At 40.3% G+C, this 19,433-nt stretch overlaps 1 protein-coding gene across 2 annotated transcripts in view; it reads left to right on the top strand.

Annotated features, from left to right (window-relative positions):
• LOC143282024 (conserved oligomeric Golgi complex subunit 1-like) overlaps positions 1-19,433 on the top strand; it is a 324,386-nt gene that overhangs the window by 128,867 nt on the left and 176,086 nt on the right. For both annotated transcript variants that reach the window (XM_076587450.1, XM_076587449.1), the window contains exon 14: positions 5,285-5,390. In XM_076587450.1, coding sequence (XP_076443565.1) covers positions 5,285-5,390 — 106 coding nt within the window. The remainder of the gene's footprint in view (positions 1-5,284; positions 5,391-19,433) is intronic.

A 19,433-nucleotide genomic window follows, 5' to 3' on the forward strand; every position in this document is an offset into this window, starting at 1 on the left:
GCTTCCCTTTATACACCAGTCTGAAACTGATGACACAGTGGAAGATGACTTGTGAGGGCCTTGAAGACATAAAATGACATTATTTCGGCTGAAGGGGGGTTACGGTAGTGGCTGTCAATTTGTAAACGTTGTATGAAAAAGAGATAGAGTGTGTGTTTGTTAGTTGAGAGTGGATTGATTCAAAAGGATAAAAGGTGTGGACAAACTGTATAACACAGTCAGATTATCATCTGTGTATGAAGATTTCCTTAAAAGCTTTCTTCTTGGGAATTGTAGAGTTTGAATGCTCCTGGTATTTTTTTTCTTACTGATGTGACCAAATATTGCAACTGTTTATGAACATTATCAACTTTTTGGGGGGGGATCAAATTATGAAATATATAACTATACTATAATAATAATAATACATAGTTTTTCTGTGGCACGATATCCAGCACCAATTCTGCTCAAAGCGCCTTACATCATTTAGTTATCAAAGTGATTTTCTTCATGTCTGTCTGTGTTTTTGATTCAGACCTGTTTACCCTGCATTTTTAACAATCCATATTTGCTTGTACAAATTTGACAACAAGCAATAAACCAGTTTGAAAAAGAAATACAGGAAATAAAAAAGGGGAGGTTGGGCATGCAAATGTAAACAAAGACTAATATTTACACAAAGAATTTACAGCACTACCAGTTTCTAAAAAAAGATGGCATCAAAGAGAAAGCAGGTATGTGTGTGTTAATCCTTTGGCCAGTTGTTAAATATAGGAACTTACAGGTTTCTGTAAAAGAAATACAAATTTGTACCTGGTGAAAGTATAGACAAATGCATTTTGGATAAACAGGCCAGCTGATGGTGTGTACCAGACTGGTGTGTCTGAATGTATGGGAGTCAAGAGAAGACTTATCAATGCATGTCACTTGAAATGATGTATGATTTCTGAATGCACACATACATGAGTGCTACACCATAAGATGAAATCAGTATTTACTTTCAGTAAATCATCTATGCAACTGTGATGAAACACACTTGAATCAGTCTTGATTATTATGATTTTTAATCAGATTCCATGCACAACTCCACCACTCTTCTCCCCACGAATTTCTGCGCTAACTTCACCACACTTCTCCCCACAGATTTCCATGTTCAGGTCCACCACTCTTATGTCCACAATGATGTATATTAAAGCTAATCCAATAAAAAAAAAAAAAAAAAAAAAAGAAATAATGAGATAGAAAAGCCATAAAAATATCAAATTCATTTGAATAGCACTGGCCATTTTCTCAAGTTTGAAATCTGTTTTTAGAAGGCACACACACACACACACGCACACACGCATGCACGCACGCACACACGCTCTCTTGAAAAGGTGGCTTTTTAGGAAGATTTGAAAAGTAGAATCTTGATGGAAATGCTCTAGAAGTAGTGAATGAATATAATTATCTAGGGTTTGTTTTTACGACAAAAATGAGTATAAACAAAGGAGTAGGGATTTTAGCAGCAAAAGGCAAACATGCATGCATTGACTGTATAAAATATATAACGAAGCTGAATGATATTTCCAAAGGATGTTTTTTCAAAATATTTGATGCTCAGGTACAACCCATTCTTTTGTACACTTCTGAGATGTGGGGTCTTAACAGAGTTGATAATATTGAGAAGGTTCATTCCTTTGCATGTAAACGTTTTTTGAACATACCACTTAGAGTACCAAACAAGTTTGCATACAGCGAATTAGGCCGTTATCCACTGTATATAAATAGTGCAACAGGGTGTATCAAGTACTGGTTAAGGTTGCTGAATATGAATATGCACCGATTACCCAGACAGGCATATTTGATGTTGTTTAACTTAGATGAAAGGGGAAAAAAATGCTGGGTGTCTTTAGTAAAAAATACTTTATTTAGACTTGGGTTTAGATATGTCTTGTTGCAACAAGGCGTTGGTTGTGAACAAACATTTTTGTCATTATTTAAGCAAAGAATGAAAGATATATTTATGCAGGAGTGGGACGAGTCAGTAACGTCTAAAGATATATATCATAACTACAGACTGTTTAAAACTGGTTTTCAGTGTGAGCAATATTTTGACTTTGTGGATAAAAAGTGTTTTAGGGACTGTTTGGTAAAATTACGGCTTGGTTTGCTCCCAATGAATGGATCATTTTCTAGAAGAACATTCAAATGTAATTCAAATTACGCATGTTAATGTTGTAATGTGATCGAAGATGAAAACCATTTTATAAACAATTATGTCCTTTACAGTAACCTGCGGCAAAAACATCTGAACTCTGAAGGTGAATCGTATGTTCACTTGCTGAAGAATGGTTCTGTTTACAGTATTCGTAAACTCTGCATTTATATATTTAATGCCCTGAAGATACGACAGGAATTCTGTGACAACAATGATGAAAGTTAGAATTAATTTACTATGCACAAGAAGCACTTTTGTTCTACAGGTTTAAGTTAGTACATATTTTACATTTTGTTGTCGCTGCGTGATCACCATATTGTGTACTTTTGACCTCTTTCTAGGGGCCAGAGGCCTGGAGATTAAAGTTTTGTTCTTGTTCTTGTTCTTGTTCTCTCTCTCTCTCTCTCTCATTCATACTATGTAACAACAACATGAAATGGCTGGAATGTATATAGATTCTGAATGAATAGGTCACACACAGTAGCGATACTTTTCTCTTCAGTTGTTGAAATGTGCGGGGGTTGATGTCACTGTTAACAGAAATGTCTCTGTGACAGCAGAAACTGACTTGACTTCGCATTCTTGTTTCTGGTTCCGCAACAAATTTTTTGCAAGATGAACAAGTTAAACTTTTGTGCCACTTATCAGCTGTCCATTCTTTTTTTTTTTTAAATACTCTTTCAGTTCTTTAACTTTCATGGAGTCAAATGCACTTTCAGTTTCAGCGGAGTCACCACGTTGCCTCTACGATTTATTGGAACATGGCAGAGGTGAAGGAGCTGAACTATTCACTGACTGCCGGGTTTTTAACGAGCAAGGTCAATAGATTGAGATAAAGGCCTGATGTTTGAGATAAAGTCCTGATGTTTTTAGATAAAGGCCTGATGTTTGCAGAATAATTGCAACAGTGATGGACTTCAGGCAAGATGGCTGCCATCAGAAGCACCTCCGACTACAAATTTCAGAATGTCCATTCCAATTAAATCAATGCCATCTTTAAAATATTTATATGCAGTTCACCCATCAGTGGTGTAGTTTTTGTCATTCTGTGTGTTCTGTCCATTTCTCATTCTTTACTTTTAACTGCGGACAAGAAATAGAATGTCAAACTCTCTTTCCACCACTCATTCTGGCAACAAAGTGGAAATGATCTAATTACATTTTTGTGGATCTCGATGCAAAACAAAAAATAAACTGGAGAGTAAATGAAATTAAACATTCATGATCTGGAAATCCTGATAACCTGGAAGACTTCCCCTCGTGTGAATACCAGGGGTCACTCTCTTTGTTTCTGCCTTTTTAACTCTCTCCGGATGATGGAATACGTGAGCATTTCTGCATAAAATGTATTCGGATGACGGAATGGAGTAGCATTTTCCAAAAATAAAAATCCATCACACGCTGTACTCATGATTTTGTGATTAGCCAAGTAGAGTGCGCTATTCTGGGTCACTCCACAACCGAATGGTATGATTGGCCAGCCTGTCATGTGTGGCCTGTCTCGCACACACGCTGACAAAGTCACTGATCAGTTGCCTGCTCGCGTGGCAGCCTGTTAGCAAAGTGGGTTCTTCTCAAAATGTTTTGGAGCGAACAAGGCAGCGACAGCAACGTTATAGTTTTGCCGAAGTACTTGAAATGCTACAAACTGAAGGGTCGGACATTGAAGAGGTGAATGATGATGAAGAAGAAAGTGAATTTAGTGCAGAAAGCGAGCATGGGTATGGTGATTCGGGGTGAAAAATTGGCATTATTTTCTACATAATGGCAAAACTGTAAAAATAAGATGAGAAATGTGATTTTTTTTTTTATATGTATGTAACAGCTCAACAAGTAATAAACCAGTTCTGAAAGTTTCATTTTGTTACTCTGTATTTTGTATTTTTTGTAATTTTTGTTCAAACCCTTACAAATGGGCCGTCTGTGGGGAAAAGCAAGGTAGAAAACTTGTCGTCCCGAGTGAGTTAACAACACCTGTTTCAACATCAGATGAGTGGCTGTTTGTGTATGGTCATGTGTTGTGGGGAAGGGGGAGGGTGTGACTGCTTTTAAAGTTTGCATTTGGTTTGCATATGGTTTTTGTGTATTGTGATATCAGGAGTAATTTTTAAGTATTGTGATAGGGTTTTTAAGTATTATGATATTGCATTATTTAAGCATTTTCATGTGATATGTATGATGAGTGTGTATAGTCTGTGATGACTGTATGTGTGTGTGTGAGAGAGTTATTTGATTTTAGCATTTAAATACATGTTTTAAATGTTGGTATTGATAGCGCAATTGAGCATGTTGTACATTTAAAGGCACTTTATAAATTCAATTATTAATATTATTATGATTATGATGGGCGCAATAGCCGAGTGGTTAAGCGTTGGACTTTTAATCTGAGGGTCGTGGGTTCGAATCTCAGTAACGGCGCCTGGTGGGTAAATGGTGGAGATTTTTCCAATCTCCCAAGTCAATATATGTGCAGACCTGATTGTGCCTGAACCCCCTTCGTGTGTATAGGCAAGCAGATGATTAAATACACATGTTAAAGATCCTGTAATCTATGTCAGTGTTCAGTAGGTTATGGAAACAAGAACATACCCAGCATGCACATCCCCTGAAAACGGAGTATGTTTGCCTACATGGTGGGGTAAAAATAGTCATACATGTAAAAGGTAAAAGCCCACTCATGTACACATGAGTGAACATGGGAGTCACAGCCTACAAACGAAGAGAAAGATGATTATGATTAGTTTTTCTTTTATTACTCATGTGCACACGCGCGTGCACACACACACACACACACATATGACATGTATGATATCACTTTAAGTGAAAAGTCTCAACATAAAAAAACACACGGACATACATGGGCACACAGGATCACACAGACAACTGAAACACCTGGTTATTACATAGACTCACTTGTGAAAACAAAGTGAGCCCCCAAAAAAGGATTATCGACCAAGAACTTGCCTGAATACAAAAAGTGCTGCCACCAGCTTATCCAGTCATATGACAGCAGATCTATTTGTACTAGTATTTATTTGGTGTAGAAGATGTTACTTTAATTGTTATAAGGTTCATGTGGCTTGAGGTTGTTTGTCATGGATGCAGGTGCCTTCAGGATGTGCGTTCAGGAGTGGGCAAACTGCTGAACTATATCAACTCTGTGAAGCGTATGGCTGACATCCGAGATGCAGTATGGATCATCCTTGCAAAGGTCAGTGGTTACTGCCCACTTTTTTCCTGTCAGTCTCATCTTCTCAGTCACACACATGCTCTCACACAACCAACATAGCTGTAAGATAAAAAGAAAAGTTCAGAGCATGGAAATTGTTCTCTGATTCTGCTATTTACAAATAAAAAAATTAAAAAAAACACTTTCTAGGCCAGATTGGATGATGACACATTTATATCATGAAATGGTGGCAGGCAGTAGCTGTTGCATGATACCATATCCTGCCAACTATCATGCAGTGAAATGGTATTGAACGACATGCATGCGGCATAGCCTTGGGTGATACTCGGTCAGGAGAAATGGTCCACCTTTCACCCCCCTCCCTAATAAATTTTTCATATGTATTTTTTGGTGCTTTAGAGTGTATAGATCACGAAAAATCATGTTAACATAAAAAATCTTGGGACTCACTGTCCCTTCTGGCTTAATTTTGAAGGGTACCCATCTCAGGTGCCGCAGCTGCTTTTCGTCGGTCCAAAAACCTTCCATAAATTTGGTGATCACCTGTGTCTTTGTTTTTTGAGCTACAAGAATTTCCTTTATGTTTTTGTTGACGGTAATGCCTTCTACACGATACGCCATAATCAGAAAGACAATATATGCAATAAAGTGACCGCAGTGAAGCTACGTGTGTACCCACCATCTGTCACACGTTGCGAACTGTGAATCTGCCTAAATGTTCGCAATAAACTGTCTCTCTAGAAAAACTGTGCACAAGTGTGTGTGTATGTGTGTGAGCACATGTGTGTGTGTATGTGTGTGTGTGTGTGTGTGCTGTCACTGGTTTATCTCCCTTACCCCCTATCATCATTCTGAGTCACTTCCCTCGGCATAAGTAGAAAGCGACTCTTCTGATACGTAGGATATGACAGCTTCTTCTTCGTCGTCAGTCTGGAAAGTCCACAAGGAAGTCAACCATATCTGCGGGCAGGATGACGTCTTCTGCGGACCACATTGGTTCCCAGGTGCCATCAACGTCGATCCATCCATGTCCATTGCTTGCTGCTGGAACACCAGAAATGGGTTCAAGAGCCCTTTTCCAAATGGCAACTTGATAGTTGCTCCGTTTGATGTGCTCTTGAAGAGTTTGTTTGCACGGAGGCATGCTTGCCATATAAACGTTGTGGTTTGCATTCAGTGGCTCATCTCCACATCTCTCCTTGAGTGGCTGGTGTCAGAGGTCATTGATACTGGTGAAATGATGTCTGCCGTACACAGGTGAAGGTCTCAAGATCGGCTTTGACTTCTTCAGCGATGGCCCATATATCTCCAAGGCGGGCAGTTGTTTTCACAGATCTTGGATTCTGCTGAAGAACTTTGATGGGTTTTATTTTCCCAGTGCCCTTGAACGCACTTGTGTCGCAGCCGGTATAAGCATGAAGAGCCAGGAGGGTGGTGCAGTGCTGCTGCCTGTATGCTTTTGCGATATCAGTGACGTTGATGAGCCGCTGTTTGTGCCCCATTCCTGTGTTGAACAGAATCACCACATCCTTCAGCTGCAGAGCGAAGTGCAGGAGAATGAAGAACATGTCCGAGTCGGGACTCTTGACGCAGACGAACCTGTAGCCATTCCGTTCAGCGTACGTACAGTAGAGGGCAACTCTAGAATCCGTCTCTTCTTGTGTGGATTTGAGCGTTGCGATTGGCATCCTTGTTGTCTTCAGCTCATCTGCCGATTGCAGCAGGAAGGTTTCTCCCTCACATATCAACATGGCTTTTCTGTCCCTGGAATTTTGGCGCATTCTCATCTTTGCTCCAAACGTCGAGTAATACTTGGGTGAGCTGCTTCTTATTTTCGTTGTTTGACAGAAACGTCTTCCAGTCTGCAGGATGCTTGGTGCTTTCTCCTTTCACGATTATATTATCGCTAGTGCCTCTCCTTTTCCTTTCCATCGCTCTGATTGAGTCCGTTTTGTACATGTCTGTACTGAACACCATGTCCATTCCCTTTGGCAGCATGTCAAATATCTTCTGGTTGATCTCCATGAAATTGGAAGGAAGCTGTTGCAAGCAGTGAAACACTGCATTGCCATCAATCACAACCAACATCGCATCATGGGGATGTAGAGCGGCATCTTCCATATCTTTGGTGAGGTAGTTGAACCCTTTTGCTTTGTCGGTCTTGGCAAGGAAATTGTCAGCAGTGGCAATACTGTAAGGTACAGGAGTAAGTCGGTATATCATCAACTGTTTCAGATCGAGTTGAACACCTGCTTCCTGTGCCTTCAGAAGGAGTTGAAAGGCAATGTTCCCTTGTTGTTTGTATTCCACAACCTTCTTCTTGGTAGTCTTCATGTGGACGGTTTTGTTCAACGATGCCATCGTTTTCAGGTTTAGCCGCTTGACTGGTTCAAAGAAATGGTCATTTGCCATCAGTCTCTGCGTGATGAACGTCTCCTTCGCGGCTTTACCAGTTTTTTTTCTGCCCTCAACACATCATGCTGAATGCCAGCTGGGACAGATGCTCCAGATGACAAGGTGATGAGTTTGACCGAGGCTTCCTCACAGAAAGGGTCGATGAAACTTTTGATTGCATCCTGAGTCCTCATGACGTTGCTTTCGCTCTTCAGTCTCTCAGAAGGACACAAGTCACGATGTCTGCTGCCAACCTCATCACCTTGTGCCATGCCAGCCATGTTGAGAGTTGCATGAAGATACTTTGACCTCTCATGGGTTGTCCTGACCCATCTGTGGTAGGCCTCCTGGTTGGACAGCAGTCCCGTGAGACCAGCGCCACCTCCGCCAGCTCCTCCTTGGCTTTTGGTGTGCTTCATGAACGTTTCTTCCATGGTCTTGTCCACTGCATAGCGATTGCCAGGAACGAAGGACCTTGCCACGCTGAAAGCACCTCTCTGCAGCATCTCCTTGGCTCCAGAATGTGACAAGTCAATGTTTGCCAAGAAGACTGAGAAGAAGGTCAGGTAGCGTGTGTAGTTTTGTCCATCAAAACTGAAGAAGAGCAGGAAGTTGTTGATTTTGACAGCCTCAAGGAGCGCAAGAACAAGCCATACATGATCGATGTACGACAACCAAAATTGTACAGTTGGTCCAAAGGCTCCTTCTCTGACTCTATCTCTGAACTGTTCGTACTCTACCATAAAACTGGCGAAAGCTTCATCTTGCTGAAGCTCAGTCAACGTCTCTTTTGAGAAGAAACATGAGGCTGGCTGGAGTTTGATCATGCTGTCTTCTGACAGTGTCGGAAATGACGTGTCTTCATCTCTGATTTCAAGATATCTTTCCAGCACTGAGCGTTCTAGACTCTCAAGCATTGTCTTATGGCAGAACAATGCTCATTCATAATGTTTGCCAGACGGCACCCCTTGCAGAGAACCAGAAGAGATCGGGCCTGCCTCCACAAGGATATCTCCGAAACCAGAACCATCCAGCTTTTTTCCAAGCATCTTGAGGTATGCACAGGCAAGGTGGAATGTACCGATCAGAATGATATGCTTCTTGTACTGGTCAGGTTGGTTCCAGACGATCGGCTAGGCTTTCATACAAACCCCAAGACCAAACGTAGTGATAACGTACTCTTGTCCAACCTCTCTCCTGGACTGTCTTGTACTCGGTGACTGGGTGATGGATCACAGGGTAGCAGTCCAATGTCGTCTTCTTTGCCGGATTAATGGTAATAATGTCAGAACGTTTATTCGACATGGCTCAAAATTCACAATAATACTTTCATGCTTCACCCTTGTGGTTCTGCACCGCTTGAAACACTTTCCCCATGTAATCTTTCACTATACTATAGAGTCTTTCGTTTCATAAAGAAAACACACACACACACACACACACACATGTGCTCACACGTGGAAAGTGCACATAAACGTGTTTTTTTTTCAATAAAAAAGACCAGTATGAATTTGTAAAGAATTAAATTGGCATTGAAGCCAAATAGGGGGTAGGGGAGATAAACCTGTGGCAGAGGACAGCAGAATAGGCCCATGGTCATGTGGCTTAGCTCAAAAGAATCACAAGACTGTTCTTTGAAACTGTAGTGTACTTTGTTTCAAATATGTTGCACAGTTTTCTAGAGAGACAGTTTATTGCAAACATTTAGGCAAATTCACAGTTCGCAACGTGTGACAGACGGTGGGTACATACGTAGCTTCACTGCGGTCACTTTATTGCATATATTGTCGTTCTGATTGTTGCATATGGTGCAGAAGGCATTACTGTCAACAAAAACATAAAGGAAATTCTCGTAGCTCAAATAACAATGACACAGGTGATCACCAAATTTATGGAAGGTTTTGGACCGATGAAAAGCAGCTGCGGCACCTGAGATGGGTACCCTTCAAAATTAAGCCCCAAGATTTTTTATGTTAACATGATTTTTCGTGATCTATACACTCTAAAAAAATACATATGAAAAATTTATTTGGGGGGGGGGGGGGGGGGGGGGTGTGTGAAAGGTGGACCGTTTCTCCTGACAGACTATGAGTCATAGTGAATCCATTCAGCACTCTTACATGAGCAGAATATCAATTCAAAAGTGTACTGGTAAATTCTGGCATGCCAAGAGCATGTAAAATGTAGTAAAGGACTCTCCTTGTGTATTATGTTGTGTCAGAAGGAAGGTGGCAGAATGGTTAAGCCTTTCACTCTCGAGCGCAGATTATCCACGTTTTAGGGTTAACTGCGTTATCAACAGTCCAGCCAGTCGTCTCATTTGCTTACTTCCATGCAAATGGCAGCTGCCATGATGCATGTTTGATGCAATATCTCAGGAAGTTGGGCTTGATTTTGATGCCGGTTTTTTTGTTTGTTTTTAGGCAAAAAGTTGTTGCATGTGTCAAGATGGCTGTCAGGATGTACAGTACAGAAGAGGTGGCAATAATTTTGTTTCATTTTCTGCACAACATCAACAACAGCAAGTACGAAAACATGACAGAAAAAGAAAGTAATGTTGCAGATCAGTTAAAGTGATTCTGGTTATCCTGATGATGAAAACATGCTATCAAGTACATTTTCAGATAGGGGGCAACATTATATGGAAATGGGTGTAGAAAACCCCCAATATTGCAGCTTGAAACCTTCATTGTTAGGGTTTCATTTACTATAACACCGTCCTCCACCTTTGAGCCGAAGCATTGTTTACAGTGAGCTCTTGTTTTGAAATATTATTTGATATTAACAATAGCAATAACAATAACGATCATTTTAATGCAGTCTTTTCATGCCATCTGGCCCGTATGGATAGGAGAAGTGAAATTCCACATGGTATAAGCAGCACAAGTAGAGCATACAGACATCAAACATTAAGTGTTGATTCTGAGTTTCAAAGATTCACAATGTACATAGCAACCTTGAAGGCTAACTTTCCACTCAGGTTTCTACATAGCAATTGAACTTTAAAAGATGATGGAAAATGGTGATAATAAAGTGGTATATATCTTTTACGAAGCGCTGCGTATTTGGGGCAAACAAAAAGAAAATGTACAAGATCTTCAATACTATTCAAATTACAATACTTACAAATTGGATCTGACATACGATTACCAAAATGAGGGATTCTATCAAGTAATAGACGATTTGACTTAATCAGACACAGAACGCAACGATGCTCATGATTGTCTAACTCACCAATGTAACTAGCTCTTATAATTTCTGGATGATATAAACAGTAGTCACCTTCTTTCACAACAGAGTCATGCCAGCATTGGCGAAAATCATCTTCTAGTCTGTCCTTGAAGATCCTTTGAAAATACTCAATATTACCCACATCTTGCATTGCCCATACATACCCAAATCCAAATTTACACAATATAGTCCATACTTGAGTTGCCCAGTTGTGTCTTCCATTGTAATCTTGCATAGTAACATATCATAACATTGTTTTGGGTATCGGTCTTGGGATGAATTAATAAGTCTACACCAATATTTGATAAGCTTTTATATTATATAAGCATCAACATAAATTGGAAACTGACCACACTCTCCAATGGCAATGTTATTTTTAACATCTCTACCCACACCCAAAATCATTTGACATAGTTTTATTTGTAGCTTTTCGATGGCTTCATAGTGCTGGAAACCCCATATCTCGGAGCCATACAACAAAATTGGTTTGATTTTGACATCAAAGATTTTGAAAATAGTATCAGCTCACACACATTGTAACTTGAAATACAGTCTTTTAATCCCTGCTACGGCTCTGAGTGCCTTTCCTGAAAGATTATCAACACATTTGGACCAATTTAACCCTTTAGCTGCCAGGAAATTAAGATTTAACTGAAATCTATTTGCAGGGTTTTTTTTCACAAAAAACGGGTATAATTTTCAAAAAATTCTGTGCTCTTTGTTATTGGAGAAAGACCCATAAAAGTATATATTTTCTGAAAGATAAATGAATAAAGAATACAAAACACATGATGTTTTCCCATTTTAAAAATTTTCAGTGACATGCTGTTGTTTTGAAATCAGTGTTTTCTTTTTTGTCACATTTTCAGCTTGTTCATTACAAACATCAGTCAGGTAATTTGCACTAAAATATTTTTTCTGGACAAATGAGTATCTGCACACACAAAATCATACTAGAACAACCACAATAAAAAATTTGGAAAAAAGAGACAGATATACAATGCATTGTGACTTCTCTAAGTGATAATAGGGATGTGAGGCCATGCCCCCTCAGTCTCCAACCCCCATCCTCTTCATCCCTCTCACACAGTCACTTTATCCAGTTCTCATCAGACTGCGTTGGCCGAGTGCCAAGAAAATCGCTCACACTGTGTCCTGCTAATAATTCGGTCACTTTCTGTCGTCTGCTACAGCTGTACAGCCAGCATCACTTACTGATAGTCGTATTCTTGGCCACTCTCTTGATTGCTCCCTTTATTTTCTATCAAATCATCCTATAAATGTTCATCACTGTGTTCTTCAAATTTAGGCTTCAATTCTTTCTGAGCATCAGCTAAAGAAAGCAATCTTGGTTGATTTAGTTCACCACGATCGCATGTCTTGAGCACGGCATCAGTCCGACATTTTGTTGAGCGAGCAAGGAGAGGAGTCAGGCAAACACTGTGGCCAGTAACCCAACCAAAACATTCAAATAAAGGACTGCCTCGAGACGTAGATGGTGTTTCTAGCTGTGAATAGAATCTTGAAAGATTCTCCAACCTAAAGCTACCAGTATTTTTGTCAGCGAACTGAGTGCAAACCAGGGAAAAGTCGGAATATTTCGATGACGAGTTATCTCGTCATTGTGGCATCAAAGCATACATGCTTGCCCTGACAGGTTATCTCATCATATAGGCAACATAGGGGTTAATGTGACAGAAAAAATTACTCCCAAGTAATTGTAACTGGGTTCAACTTTGATCTGTTTACCAGCATAAAACCACTTTTCATAATCTGTAAGAAAACCACCGTTCTTGAAAACAACTACCTTTGTCTTATCCATATTCACTTTAACTCACTCGGGACAACAAGTTTTCTCCCTTGCTTTTCCCCACAGACGGCCCATTTGTAAGGGTTTGGAAAAAAATTACAAAAAATACAAAATACAGAGTAAGAAAATGAAACTTTCAGACCTGGTTTATTATGTGTTGAGCTATTACATATATATAAAAAAAAAATCAAATTTCTCATCTTATTTTTACAGTTTTGCCATATGTAGAAAATACTGCCAATTTTTCACCCCGAATCACCATACCCATGCTCACTTTCTGCATTAAATTCACTTTCTTCTTCGTCATCATCCACCTCTTCAATGCCAACCCTTCAGTTTGTAGCATTTCAAGTACTTCGGCAACCCTAAAACGTTGCCGTCGCTGCCTTGTTCGCTTCACAACATTTTGAGAAGAGCCCGCTTTGCTAACAGGCTGGCACGCGAGCAGACGACCGGTCAGTGACTTTGTCAGCGTGTGTGCGAGACAGGCCACACATGTCAGGCTGGCCAATCATACCATTCGATTGTGGAGTGACCCAGAATAGCACACTCTGCTTGGCTAATCACAAAATCACGTGTACAGCGCGTGATGAATTTTTATTTCTTGAAAATGCTATTCCATTCCGTCATCTGAAACCGAATACATTTTATGTAGGAATGCTCATGCATTCCTTCGTTTGGAGAGAGTTAAGGCCCCATCTACGACAATATTGTTCAAGACATTTAATTTTCTTCTGGAGATCAGTCACTGAATCAGAAACCAGTACGATATCATCTGCATACATCAAAAGAAGAATTCCCATTAAATTTTGATCTGAAAATGCATCAATTCCTCTTGTGTCGTCATTAATCAATGCATTTTGTAGTTCAGATAGAAAAAGAGAAAACAGAAGAGGACTGAGAATGCAACCCTGTCTTACCCCTGACATACACTCAGGGGGCAAGATCATGTGGAAGTGGGTGTAGAAAAATCCCAATATTGCAGCTTGAAACCTTCATTGTTAGGTTTTCATTTACTATAAAACACTCCTCCACCTTTGAGCCGAAGTATTGTTTACAGTGTGCTCTTGTTTTGTAATATCGTTTGATAGTGTTTGTGGGTGTGTGGACTGGAGGGTGTATGTGTGTGTGAATGTTCATGTATACTGTTTATGTTTAGAACAACATGATAGTGGAGGAAAACAACATAATTGCATTTGCTTGTTGTATCTAATATGTTTGTATCTAATATGTTTGCTTATATTTTAACACCATTTCTACCTACCTCTTCTTTTTTCAAAATATTATGTATTTTTTTCCCGAAAAATCTTAGTTATCTTCCCCTGATTGAGAATTATCTCATCATCTCAACAGTGAACATATGATGACTGTATTCTCCATTGATTTTCCTTCACAAAGAGATATTGTTTTTATATACTGTGAGCATTATTTTAATTTAGATTTTTTTGTTTTGTTTTTTGGTGTTTTTTCTTTTCTTTCCTTTTTTTTTTTTTTTTTTTTTTTGAGGTTGGTGACTTTTTTTGTGTGTGCAAAAATTGCAAATTGTTCAAAGGGTTAAGACATTTATCTGCCAGTTCAGTGTCCATGAGGGTCTGGGTTTGAATCCAAGTCTCACCCTTTCTCTCATGTTTGACTGGAAAATCAAACTAAGCATCTAGTCATACAGATGAGATGATAAACTGAGATCCTGTGTGCAGCAAGCTCCTGGTGCTCTGAAAAAGAACCCATTGCAACATTTGTGTTGTCCTCTGGCGAAATTCTGATGAAGAAATACACTCTGATAGGTACACAATGTGATGTGCCACATGCGCTTGACATGTTCCCCTCTTTCTCACAGGTCATCTGCATGGCACACCTCCATTCACACAACCACATCTGCTCCATTTCACCCAAAAGAGACAAAAGTCCACTGCATTGATAATTTGTTTTTAAAGCTTTAACCCATTTAGTGCCAGGTAATTTGGTGAAAAAAAGCTCTCCCCTTGCCAGGAACTTGGAGGATTCAGGGGAAATGAATTTTAAAGAATTCTAGTACAAAAACTATTAGAAATACAGAAGAAGAGTAGATGTTTTTGTGACAGAAAATGAATATGGATTCTGAATGTGAGCTTTTTTCCCATTGTTTTGATTGTAGATTATTCAGTCATTTCAAAGTGATGTTAATTTTTGTACATCAAAAAAGTCTGTCTCCACCTATATAGAATAACATACAAAAAGAAAAGCAAATTACAACTGGAAATAGCATGCTTGTAGTCCGACGATACCCGTAGAAGAAAATAAAACAGGTTATGTGTTTATGAAAACAATCAATACACTTACGAACATGTAAGTGAATGTCTGTCCCAACAGTGATTAATGAGTTTTCTTTCAAGATAAAAAGTCATTCATCTCAGAAACTGGGCAGTCAAGCTTCTTTTTTTTTTTTTTTTTTTTTTTTTTTTTACACCTAAGAGCGGAGAAGCACTCTGATGATACCTACTTCATCCTGGTTGCAATTGAGCTGGTAAAGTGTCTGCTGTAAATGTGGTTTGTCTACTCTACTGGAATCAGTCAACTGATCTGTGACAAAAAGTGTGAAAAAATCAAAACACATCATTCCTTCAATTGTCTATCAGCCCTGGGTTTCATGAAAATAGTGGTTTATTGGCTGTTGTCCAGGTCCTGCCAGATGAACAGTTTGAAGGACAGGTTACTAACATCATGGCCGTGCCTCTTTCTCCCACGCCGTCTCTCTAGCCTTTGACCTATTGTCTTACACCACTCCACTCTCTCTCCACCCCTTCTCAGATTGTGCGAAAGTACTGCACCCTTTCTGTTAGTCATTGTCATTGTTTTCAAAATTGATGTTTTATTGGATAGATAGACTGGACAAAGCATCAAACATTGCTGTCATTTTCACACTGTTGTCGTCATCACCTTCGAGTTCTAACAAATCATCAGACAAGATAGATGCATCTCTCATCGTTATTACAATACATAATCATCTGCACAACCTGCAAAGTAGTGCATATTGGTTGACTAAGACCACTGTCTTAGCTGGACAAAGTTTCCACACTCTTTTTGCGGATCACACAAGCCCACTTTTCAGGTGCGTTGGACAAAATCCAGATAGCGAAACATTATCGAGAAGAAAGGGGTCGTCCACCTGACATTTGCTCATTTAGTTAATATGTTGATAATGCATATACATTAAACTAACAGTTCAGATTCTGTTTGTGTTCATTGAACCAAACTCCCATGAAGGAAACACTGGAATAGATGCAGGACGTCAGTGAATGTCTTGTAGGCACCGAATGGGTTGAATAAAAAAGCACCTGGTTTTGTTTTACAAACATCTGTACATACATATGCACACCCAAAATCAATCCTGATACAATCATACAACAGAAAGTATACATCATACTCTTCTTCCTCTCCTTCTGCTTCTCTGCCCTCTTTGTCTCCATCTTCTTCCTCTTCATCTGCGTCATCTTCTCCATCTTGCTCCTATTCTCCGCCACCTTCTTCTCCATCTACTTCTACTTACCTTTCTTCTTCTCCATTGCCTTCTTCTCCGTTGTCCATTTTCTTCTTCCTCTGTTTCTTTGTCTTCTTCCTCACCTTCCTTTTCTTCTACTTTTTATTTTTCTTTGTCTTCCTCTCAGTCTTACCTCCATATTCTCTGTCTTCTTTGCTGTCTTCTTCTCCATCTTCTCTGTCTTCATTTACTTCTACTTCTTTTTCCCTTCATCATCTCATCTTCTGTTTCATGAGAATGGCTCCTTCAGACCCAGAGTAGCACAAAAACAAGTCCATCCCAAGTGGACTGTTCTGGGCTGAGAATCAGACTCCCTAAATGGTATCAAAACAGCCACGGGAATAATGAGTGAACTCACATCAAATTAATGCTTTTTGATTTTATTTTAACTAGCGAACGATCTAGTCATACTGCTATGAAAAGGGAACTTTTCAGTTTCTTCAAGTAGAATGGTTGTGTTCAGCTCAGAGCAAATTTATAGCAGACAGGTACTGCATAACACCACTGATATCATGCAATACATGACACACAAATATATGCACTTAAGGCCTGACTAAGCACGTTGGGTTATGTTGCTGGTCAGACATCAGCCAAGCAGATGTGGTGTAGTGTATATGGATTTGTCTGAATGAAGTGATGCTTCCTTGAGAAACTGAAACTGGATTTGTCATGTTAAAGCATTGAATATATATATATATATATATATATATATATATATATATATATATATATATATATATATATATATATACACAACAAGTTTTGGTGGTCATGATACAAGTCTGTCAGCTGCTAAGCATTTCCTCAGTCAGGTCAGCTACTTTTGGTGCCTGTAGCAATCTTATCATGTTCTAGCTGCATTCTTTGTTTAACACTTTTAATTAGGTGGTAGTATGAAAATAGGGACTTTTTTTGGTGATACTGCTTCATGCAACAGAAAATTTTGTACATGTTACTGTTGTTGTTTGACACATTTGACCGACACATGGTGCGATGTTCCACATGCAACCATTTTATGATACCAATGTGTCAGTGTAGTAAACTGTCAGGCCATTTGTTGTTACATACATTAAAGGACTTGAAACATATATCATATATCATATTGTATAAGTGCTTATTGCTGTTTGGTAAGCAGGTCCTTTTAAAGCTTTCTGCTCAAAGATCAATGTTTTTGCTTGACTTAGAGCCTCTTTGATTTATCTCCTGGAAATGTTGGTTTCTGTTTTCAGGATCTTGGTATTTACTTCTGTAAACTTGCTGTGCAAATGGTAATCAATTAATTTGATGCGAGAGAAAGTGCTCAGCTGTCTCTTGAGGGCAAGATTTTGTGTGTGTGTGTGTTGTGATCACCCATTGTTTGACAACTCCACATTATTATCGCCAACACTTTAACCCCTTCACTGCTAGTACGTTTTGCTATAGCCTATGCTGAGAAAATTTTCAGAAAAACAAGAAAAACACGCCAATGATTTTAATTTGCTTATATTTCAAAAAGTACAGAAGATAAGTGCATAAAAGTAGATATCAAATGAAAGGAAAATGAACGAAGATTTTGTTTTTAATACTCACATGTTCAAATAATGAGCCAATCTGACACAAAAATTCCATAAAATGCAATAAAAAAAAAATTGGGACTGTCATTCCATCATGTAGGTGCTACAACATCAACCAGGTTATTTACCAGTCTTTCTTGTGACTGTTGTGATCAACCACACACACTGTCAAAGCCTCCCGAAACCTGGAGGGGGTCAGGCTGGTGTTCTCCTGACCCACTCCCGGGAGGGTCACTACCTTGTCGTGGTCGGGAGGCTTAGTGGCCAGTGATCAAGCGAGCTATGTCGGCGGGGGCATCAGTGCTTCTTGGGGTTTGGTGCTCTGATCCCAGGTCTTAATTGACAGCCTACATAGCCATCGTAGCTGTCAGGGCTGAATAAGTGGTGGTTTTGTACTGATGCCCCTGATAGGGCTTCCCATGCCGAACAGGTCGTGAGTGAGGCCCAAACTAAACGTGACCCACTGTCCCTTTCGCTGTTCTCTATTCTTCTTTTTACTGCCTCTTTTCTGTCCTCAGCTCCCCATCAAGCCTTCTTTTCCACATTCTTTTTTTCTCTGCGGCCTTCTTTAGGCCTGCCGTGTTTGCCGTGCGGCGCGACCTGTGATGGAGGGGAATGAGATCCTGGGGATTGAGAGAGCACGCTGCTCTCAACACATCCCTTTGGCTCGGACCTCTCCTAAGACAGGCGGCACACATTGGCCCGTGTGTGTCAATCGGCTACCCCTTCGTGGGGCTGGGTCAAGACTGGCAGTTTAGTGGCTGACGAAGGTAACCCCCGTAGTGCTCGGTTCTCTGTCCCCAGGAGCTGGGCATGATCGGGGGGGAACACGTTGGAGCTGGACTGTTGGTCGTATATCCCTCCCAAAACCTGGAAGGGGTCAAGCTGGTGTTCCCTTGACCCTGGCCCCTAAGTTGGACCCCATGGTGGGTGGGTAAGGGAGGGATGAATTCACTTTTTTTTCAACATGACTTCCAAAAAACTACACCCCCCTGGCTCGGGTAAAAGAAGAAGACAAGGAACGGATGACTCAGACTCCGATTCGGAGGTCGTTGAGACCTCTGGATTTTGGCCATCGTGGCTGGTGATGGAGGGCGCTGATGACGACAAGCTGTTGTCGGCTCTCAGCCCCTTCGCTATCCAGAAGGGCTTTCAGTGTCTGGCAGGATCGCTGAAGTCCATCAAGAGGCTGAGGAGCGGAGCATTTTTAGTTCAGACGGAATCCAAAAGGCAGACACAGCTCCTTCTCAAGGCGACCACTTTCGTGGATAGGGCGGTGAAGGTTTCCCCTCACAAAGGCCTCAACTGCTCAAAGGGGGTCATCAGATGCCCGGAGTTGAAAGGTGTGTCTGAGGCCGAGATCAAGAGCGAGCTGTCCTCTCAGGGAGTGACCGACGTGTACAGGGTGACGGTGAGGAAGGGGTCGGACAGAGTCCCGACCAACACTTTCTTCCTCACCTTCTGCTGCCCGGATGTCCCCAAGGACATTCGGGTCGGATACCTCATGGTCAGCGTAAGCTTGTATGTGCCGTCCCCCCTGAGATGCTTTAAATGTCAGA

This window comes from Babylonia areolata, chromosome 5, assembly GCF_041734735.1.
Source record: "Babylonia areolata isolate BAREFJ2019XMU chromosome 5, ASM4173473v1, whole genome shotgun sequence".
Taxonomy (NCBI): Eukaryota; Metazoa; Mollusca; class Gastropoda; order Neogastropoda; family Buccinidae; genus Babylonia; species Babylonia areolata.